Here is a 10000-nt window from a genome sequence, read left to right on the forward strand (position 1 = left end):
GTCAACGTTTCCAAAAGATTAAGTCATTGTACTCAAGGGGTTAATTCACTGTATTCAAGGGGTTAAGTCATTGTATTCAAAGGGATAAGTCATTTTTTTTACTCAAAGGATTAATATATCTACATTAGAAATGGAACAAAACACAGCAAAAGTATTTAGTATTTATTTGGTAGCTGTAAAAATGGACATGCAAATAATACCGTGCAAATAACCTACCTAAGAACTGAGAGGCGCGAACCTAACCACCTCACTTCCTCACCTTCCTGTCAAGTGTGCAGAATATTACTCTCCTTACAAAAACGAATCATAAAATTTTTTCCAAGTACTGTGGATAAATTCTCAAAATCCAATCTCAACGTACTACCTCCCAACCACCCCATCCGTCTCGCTTCCTCCCCTGAATGAGCTTGGTTAACTTGAGTTCATATGACGAATATTGACGTCATGCGAGCGCGGTTACCACTGAGCCTTTATTGACCGATTTAATGTTAAAGGCTGTTGTATGTTTAGTTTTGTTGTAGATTCTTAGGATTAAACTATACGGTATAACAAGAATATTTAAGTTTGATATTACGAATTTTTTTTGTAAACATAGTGAAGGAAACTGATACTTTATGGTAATTATTTTACGTGCGCCGCAAGTGCCATATATTAGTCCATTTATTCATGTTTAATGATGAAGCCAAACAGTGTTAACGGTGTCATTTAGTACGTCTATCAACAGGTTAACAGGTGTTAACAGTCAGGTAATACGTCTGCCTCTCGGGACGGGGGACATCTGGCATCTCGACTCGCGGAGCAGAGCATATAAGTCGTGTCTCGACCAGGGTGCAGTCAGTCAACCACTCGTGCTTCTCCTGCTACCATCGAAGGTCCGAGAAAAGCTGGTTCTACTATTGGATCTGCGTACTACACAAGTAGAACTTTTGACTAGTAATAGTGAGTTTTAGGCACAACGGCGGCCTTTACAGATTATACGTGTGAGTGGGGTGATAATCTCGGCGCACTGGACGACAGTAGATACGGAGCGGGCGTCTCGCCATGCCCACAGACCAATATGGAGTCTCCACAACTGTATGATAGTGCTGACTACAACAAGAAGAGTGCTGCTGGTCCAGTCAAGGTCAAAGGTGGCAACGTGCTGTACCCCGTGGACGACTACAGTGACCTGGCCGAGTTAAGCGCGCCAGAAATCTCCCTGGATCTACACAACCTGATCGACGACTCCCACTTCAGCGAGGGCCTCATTCAGGACATCCAGGGACTGAGTGTGGACAAGCACAGCAGTGGTCCTCGAGGCCTGGCCGTCAACAACATGTACAACCCCCTCGCCTACCTGCCCCAGCCAGTGCACGGCGCCTCCCAGTTCGATCGTCAGTATCCCGACCGATCCCACAACGATCGGCGAGCCATCAAGGAGGAGCCCCACGAGGGACACCAAGAGGTGGCCACACACGAGTACAGCGCCTGTGCCAGGGTGGGGGCCAGTGGGTACAGCATCCCCTACACGGGTGTGCCAGCCTACTCCAACATGACTCCCACCACAGTGCCAGGAGCTGACAGTCTCTGTAGATCACCCCTCAAGTCCCCCAGCAGCGGCAAAATGATGCCCATCTGCAAGAAGAACATGGACAAAGGCAGCGACGAGTACAAGCGACGACGGGAGAGGAATAACATCGCCGTCAGGAAGAGTCGAGAGAAGGCGAAGGCGAGGAGCCGCGAGACAGAGGAACGAGTTAAGGTGAGACACAGTGTCCCTAGTATAGATAGCTCTTGCTTCACCCTAATAGCTCTAGTAACTAGGCTAGTTTAGTACACTAGTGCCAGCTCCAAGCTAATTAATACACTAGTATTGACCGGAGTACTTTACCCAACTCCAACATTCGGCTCACTAGTGTACAAAACAAGCAGTAGACAGGTACTAGCGTGTACAATAGTGGATGAGTAAATATTATAAGATAAATTGTAATAGGTGGCAGGTGTGAGTGGTAGTCCTCCGCCCCGCGACAGAGGTGATAGAGGTAAATGAATCTGAAGACAAAAAACAAACAAACAAAAGTTATCGGGTAAAGTTGCGGGTGTGCATGATTCAGCGCGCGTGTGTGTGTGTGTGTGTGTGTGCACGAGGTGGTGGTGGTGTGTATGTGCGTTTGTGTGTCGCTGTGGGAGGGATCAGCTGTAAGTGCCAAATGTCGACGGGCGAGGAATTTGTGTGCCAAACCGGACCTCCCCGTGTGCTGTGTGACCAAGTGGTTCCCCAACTACCCGTGACGTTTTAAGTAATGGTAATTTATTTATTTTATTGAGATGGTAAAAAGGATGATAATGAGTTGTTGAGGAGTGACTCGTGGTGGTGTGGGCGAGATAATGAAAGGTGAAGTCCTACTGCATCCTGCCCGCTCCTACCTGTGTCCCCCTTACTCATTATGGAAGTCCTTGATGAATCCTACACGTTACTCATCATCCATACGCTAGATGATGTATAAACCTACATGTGGTGCCGGGTGATGGCTTGTATTAACGAGGTGTGTCTCCTCTTTTCAGAAACTGGTCATGGATAACGACAGGCTGCATAAAAAGTGTGAGCTCCTCAGTAAAGAGGTGGCGGTGTTCCACAACATGTTCGCCAGCGTACACTGTTTGCCTGAGCCGGTACAGCGGGAACTCCGCAAGCAGATGGATGCCTTCAACCAGCAGCATCAACACCTGGTGAACATGTGATGCCGGCAACTCCACGCCCAAGCCCACGACCTCCCAGCCTGCGATAGTCCCAGCAGCCCGGAATCTGACGGCGACACCTCACCGCGCTACACGTGTCTTTAGACCGCAGCGCTGGCGCAGGCGGGTAAGGCGTGGCAACGGTTTGGACGTGTCCTTAGGAGCAGCAGCAGGACCAGCAGGAAGAGGGGAGCTGGGGGTGGGGTGAACACCTAGTCACCTTGTTACACTGTCCAGAGCCTCGCACTGACGGCGGGCCTTGGCATTCAGCGGAGCCGACCGAAACGGCATGGGCGTCACCCTAGTATTCTCTTAGCCAAAAACTGTCTCTCTTGTCCCTGTGTGTATATATAATTTTAAAGTTAAGAGCCTAACTTATATGGACAGAAGAGGAAGATCGATGGCTGAGGGTGGTGGCCCCACCAATGTGATAAAGCGCCTCGGGATGCCTAAACTTCATTCAGACTGTCCCGTTTGATTGTGTGAGAGACACAAGTGTGTATGACAGATTATGAAAGTATTTGACTCTAAAATATATTTTAACGAAGAAAAATAAAATTTTTGTATCTTTTATTAGTATAAATAAATAAAAATGTTAATGAATTGTACAATATCAATTAAACCCGCACATATTTATAATGTTAAATTATAATACATGGCCCAGGTTATTATACGTAATGTATATATCTATGTAGTCAATATATCCATATATACATTTATTTATAATACATCTATATATACAGTATATATAATTATATTTACACATGAAATTTCATTTGTTATTCTAGACAACTTTTATTTCATAGTCTCTTACAGTAGCTCAGTCAGTCTTCTTTAACTGAACGTTACTATCAAGTACAAAATATAATTTACTAGAGACTAGCTCAAACTTATTAAAAAGGCTGGCTGTACAGGACGACCACTGGTCGTTCAGTTGTACAGGACGACCACTGGTCGTTCAGCTGCACAGGACGACCACTGGTCGTTCAGTTGTACAGGACGACCACTGGTCGTTCAGTTGTACAGGTCGGCCACTGGTCGTTCAGCTGTACATGTGAAGGGGGGGAGGAGCGTAGTATCGGAGCTGCTACTCGTCATTCATCGCAAGTGCAATTATAAGGAATGCCATTGCTCATATAGTCTTTAAACCCTCCGACCACAGCAGACGTTTTAATGTAACATAATAACGTGTGTATGTGTGTGTTGTATGCTCAATCTATAAACAATTGTATAAATAGTATGCTCAGATATATCAACTTGCTACCGCTGACGTTTTCTTGTGACGTCTTTAGTCAGGTCAACGTAAAAAGCTCCGACCTAACCTGCTCACTTGTTCACATTCAGAGTAAAAAAAAACTCAACAGAATGAAAAGTGTCTGGTGAAAAAACATTTATATACATCTAATAACACGACGTTGTGTGTCTGTCCGCCAATAATAAATGATTTCAAACTATTTTACTCATAATTCTTGGACACGAGTTAGTCTTGTCACAACGCTCTCGCAGCTTGTTAAAACTTGAAGGCTCAAGCAATGGCATATTTGTTAACGTTTAGGTACTGTTAGTCTCAGCAAGGAGAGACGAACACCCCCGCCCCACAGTACAGCACGTGTGTTTGTCTGTTAGTTGTTTGTGGCGTCTTCTTTCACTGGAACTGTTTCTAACTTAAAATTATTTGACGAGAAAGTTGTGCTTTTGATGTTTTTTTCAATCATTGTTCAACACTTGTTCATTCGTGTAGCTTGTGAGACTGAGGGCTCCTGGTGCACCATCCCAACCTCGTCTCAGAAAAATATATACACACAACCTTACTGTACGTATTGTCGTGGAGATGGTGTGAGTGTTTGACGAGCGAGATCTCCCACAAGTGAGGAAAATGTTGTTATAAAATACCTGTACAAACATTCACGCCACCTCCACGACAATACGTAAGGTACTGTAGTGGTGTCAATGTTTTTGAGACACCCTGTACAGTATATACATTCTATTTTTGTAAAGTCAGGGCGTATATTCCTTGTTCTTATCAAGTGACCCTGAGACTTATAATGTAACTTTACTGTAGTACTTGACCAACTTTATCTTCAGTAAAATCTTGTAGGGTGTATTTATTTTGACTGTGTTGTGTGTGTGTGTGTGACTCTTAGGTGTACAACAGAAGGGCTCAATTATTGTGACACCTGCAGCTTAAATCAATCATTCTCAAAGATTCTGTCCATTCCATTTCAGTGTAAGTATTCCATATTCAAAATGTATGTAAATACAAAGGTTTTATATATATATATATATATATATATATATATATATATATATATATATATATATATATATATATATATATATATATATGTATATGTATGTATGTATGTATGTATGTATGGCATTATTGTACATTCAGACAGTTAACATATCTCGTGTTAGGTGAGAAAATGTTTAACAAAAATGTCTTTAAGAACTAAGGAAGAAGTCCGCCCAACTTCCTTGTAAGGTGCTTCTTGCCTCCTGAAGGAAGACGCTTAATAAGGATGTGTCCTGGAGACGCATCCTTACAAAGCCTCTTATAGGTATAAATCCTTAAGGATTGTTGTTCAGGAGGCAGTGATCCACCCCCCAGACCATTATGGCATCTGTGACACCACTTAGCACCGTGCCAGACCGCTAAGTGGCGCTCACAGCTGCTCCTCCAATAACACCCTACGGTAACAATAGGACATCTCTCACTCTCAAGCATTTGTACATGATTATTTATCTCCCTTAATTTAAATGAGAATGAGAGAAAATCATTATCTTTTTTCGACAGAGATCATTAAGAAGTGTAACCCTGTGGTAGAGTAATGGAAGCCAGTTATTCCTCTCAGTTAAACAAAAGTTGTAAATTCACCCCCAAATTTAACAGAAACCGACAAACATTTAGAAAACAACAGTTACGCTTATTATAATTAAAAACAAAACACAAGCTGGTGATTATTACAAGGTCATTCATGTATCAAGTTGACGACCACCAGAACAAATAATTGGTTTATAACCTTGAACTTGTAAAAGACTTTTTTTGTTCTTCTATAATAGTGTTAAGTTTGACTATCAGTATGGTCGACTCTCCCATGTAATCAACACTGTAATACAAGCGTTAAAAGCATCTGTTTGTTGTCATCTCTATATGTTCCCCCCCATCCCCGAATATTTTTGACTGGAGAGTTCCCGAGTGACTGGAGGGAACACGAATCCGGACTTGGGTTCGTGGTTTCATTCAGAATGGAACACAAATCCGGCTCTTGGGACTTTGAAGCAAAATTTCCATGTTAAACGTTCCCTCCCCCTGTGTACGCCACCCTACGTGTTGGCAGAGGATGGTGACAAAAGAAGTATTTATAACAATAATATATACATGATTATTGTGTTGGTAATGGGGTAAGTTGTTAGCACTGCGTTATAAGCGATCATGTAGGAATTAAAGGTGCAATAAGACTTGATGTTAGGGAGAGTGTTTATATAATTATAGTCATGTTGTATAGTTATCATTATTGTATATTGTATAAACACTCTATACTGACACAGGGTAATGTTGATGCTAAGGTATGTTATAGTACTGAAGTATATTAATGTATAAGTAGAAGAGGTTTATTGATACGTGTATGTTTGTATAAGGGATGTGACTTACTGTTAAAGATGGTGATGATCATGAGTAGTGATGAACATGGGTGGTGATGACCATAAGTAGTGATGATCATAAGTGATGGTGACCATAAGTAGTGATGATCATGAGTGGTGATGACCATAAGTAGTGATAATCATAAGTGGTGATGACCATAAGTAGTGATGATCATGAGTGGTGATGACCATAAGTGGTGATGATCATAAGTAGTGATGACCATAAGTAGTAATGATCATAAGTGGTGATGATCATAATTAGTGATCATGAGTGGTGATGACCATAAGTAGTGATGATCATGAGTAGTGATGACCATAAGTGGTGATGACCATAAGTAGTGATGACCATAAGTGGTGATGACAAGTTGTGATGTTCATAAGTGGTGATGATTATAAGTAGTGATGATCATAAGTGGTGATGTTCATAAGTGGTGATGATTATAAGTAGTGATGATCATAAGTGGTGATGATCAAAGTGGTGATAATCATTAAGTAGTGAAGATAATCATGAGCCGGATATAAGACGTATCACCCTGGACCGAACCCTGACCATCTCTTTTAAATGTCGAGCTGAAGAATGATTGGGTAATAAACTTTATTTTAATATATCACTTGTTTTCCTGACTCCCCCCCCATGTCTTCATACCTTTATATATGACAATTAAAATACAAACAAGTGAAAATATACATGTTATAAATGGAAGGTGGGAAATACATAGATACATCTACTGAGACACTTACCAACCCATGACATGAAATACTGTATGATAACTGGTATTTAATGGACTGTAAATCTCATGGTTAGGTTGGGTAGGGTTAGGTTAAGTTGGGTTGGCGTTAGGTAGGGTTTGGTTAGAATGGGTTGGGTTGGGTCAAGTTGGGTCGGGTCGAGTAATTGATACATTATCTTAACCAGAATACAAATACAAAAGGAGATTTTTATTGCAAACTTTCAACTACTTCTTGTAACACGTTGAGGCAGATACACACCTGACTGACTGTACAGGTTTGGTCAGGTGATAATTACATACAGTCAGAGGGCACACCTGTTGTCACTGAGTTACCTTTAAGATAATAATATTAATAATATATAAACTACTAATATTTATAATAATACAACAACAACAACAACTAATAATAATAACAATACAAAAGTCCAGAAAAAAATTGCTCGAAGAAGTAAAATGAAAGAAGAAAAAATTAACCATCAAACGTTAACAAAAGAAGTGAAAGAAGGCTGATGATGATGATGATGACTATGATGATGAAGACAAAGAGACATAACAAGTACAACAACCCCCCCCCCCCACACGACCACAACACTAATTAAGGCGTGTACCAGGTAGCTCCATCCATTCTCGCCAGGTAAGAGGTGTGATGAAGGCTCAGTAGCAAATTGTTCTCAAGGGAATAATTAAGCTGAGGTGAGACAATGTGTGTGAAGATCGAGTGGCTTTATACTTCATGGAGTTGATGACTGAGATAAGGTGATGACTGAGGTGAGGTGATGACTGAGATGAGGTGATGGCTTTTGATAGAGGTGATGACTGGAGATGAGGTGATGACTGGAGTAGGTGATGGCTAAACTAAGGTGATATTAACCTGAGGTGATGACTGACAGCAGCTTAAGACAGACCTTCACCACCACTGACATACACCATCACCTTTGTGTAATCACCTGTACTGCTTAATTACTGTCCCAAGTTACAAGTCACAGGTGGGTCAAAGAGACGTCACAAAATACATAATATTCACTTCACATAATATGGTAATAATATGTTAATGACGTGAACAAAATAAAACAAATCTTTAGAATGTACAATGGAATGATTTGGGCGGATTTAATTGTACACAAACATCAAGTTAGACGAATAGTGGAGTGGGGGAGGGAGGGGGTTGGGTGGGGGAGGAGGCAGGAAAAGAGAGAGAGGTGATCTAACCCACCTCCACCGTGACCTTGTGTAGGCATCACGACTGAGGGGGACAGGTGACGTTTTCCCAGGTAATAATGATAGACCTTGAACACGTAAGTTTAATAATAATACTAACAACAAAAATAAGAACAACAAATAACAGTGACTCCTAATATATATGTAGGCAACACCTGTAATTAACGATGTATGTATAACATCGTCCAGGTGCGTGACTCAGCACACCTGAGACACCTACAGCTCACAACCACCACATCAATACCAAAATACATCTCTACCACCACCACCACCATTACAACCACCACATCAATACCAAAATACATCTCTACCACCACCCACCACCATTACAACCACCACATCAATACCAAATACATCTCTACCACCACCACCACCACCATTACAACCACCACATCAATACCAAAATACATCTCTACCACCACCACCACCACATTACAACCACCACATCAATACCAAAAATATATCTCTACCACCACCACCACCACCATTACAAATCCACCACATCATCACCAAAATACATCTCTACCACCACCACCACCATTACAACCACCACATCAATACCAAAATACATCTCTCACCACCACCACCACCACCCGCTAAATCCTACCCACATCAATACCAAAATACATCTCTACCACTACCACCACCACACCATTACAACCACCACATCAATAATAAAATACATCTCTACCACCACCACCACCATTACAACCACCACATCAATACCAAAATACATCTCTACCACCATTAAAACCACCATCACAACCACTACACTCAAAACAATAACAATAACGATACTATTTTAATAACCACTATCACAACAACAACCACCACCACCACCAAAGCTCCGAAACACACAGACAGACAGACAGACAAAGCTGGAGACAGACAGACAGAGATACATACATAAACATATACAGACAGATAGACAGTCGCACATGCAGACAGACACAGACAGAAAGACATACACACATTCAGTACTAATCAAAATTTATCTACGTCATAACACTGATAATTGGAGGGAGTGAGGAAGGAAGAATAAGTGAGAGGGAGAGTTGGAGGGAAGAAGGGAGAGAGAGAGAGAGTGAGGGAGGAAGGAAGAGAGGGAGGGAAGGAGGGAGAAAGGGAGGGAGAAGGAGGTGTAGGTGGCCTATATACATATTATACAGTACTACTGCGGGCGCCAGTGTGTGTGTGTGTGTGTGTGTGTGTGTGGAGGCTGCTTATCCGGGGGGAGGGAGGGGTAAGGGGGTGTGGGGCTCTCTGGGGGTAGTAAGGGGGGGTGTGGGGCTCTAAGGGGGAGTAAGGGGAGGGGTGTGGTTAGGTTAGGTTAATGTTCAGGTGAAATAAGCTGGGGTGGACGTTCTTCAGGTGATTCGAATACGATGCAGACATCCAGAAGGACAGAGGCCAGTACTCGAGGGTATGAACACAGTTGTACTATACTCAATGGGGCACTCATCCCCAGTGCCATGGAGTACCACTTAACTCAAGGTCCTCCCTACACGAAGACACTTATGTCATTATATATCCTCTGACCTGTAGCGATACAATAATGCCACAGACAGATAAGACAGCTAGAATGACACAGATAGACAGACAGACAGGCAAATAAATAGAAAATAACCAATAACCAAACTAAACATGATATACGAACTAACGAAACGACGACTAAAACAATACATTTA

The 10000-nt window shown here is 42.0% G+C and overlaps 1 protein-coding gene across 1 annotated transcript; it reads left to right on the plus strand.

Annotated features, from left to right (window-relative positions):
• Window positions 1-822: 822 nt before the first annotated feature.
• LOC121863871 (CCAAT/enhancer-binding protein-like) lies at window positions 823-3322 on the plus strand. Its single transcript, XM_042362769.1, has 2 exons — window positions 823-1741; window positions 2545-3322. The coding sequence occupies exons 1-2, from the start codon at window positions 1058-1060 to the stop codon at window positions 2719-2721; spliced, it is 861 nt and encodes a 286-aa protein (XP_042218703.1). The 5' UTR covers window positions 823-1057; the 3' UTR covers window positions 2722-3322.
• Window positions 3323-10000: the final 6678 nt, after the last annotated feature.

Source organism: Homarus americanus, unplaced genomic scaffold (genome assembly GCF_018991925.1).
Source record: "Homarus americanus isolate GMGI-L3 unplaced genomic scaffold, GMGI_Hamer_2.0 scaffold48354, whole genome shotgun sequence".
Lineage (NCBI taxonomy): Eukaryota > Metazoa > Arthropoda > Malacostraca > Decapoda > Nephropidae > Homarus > Homarus americanus.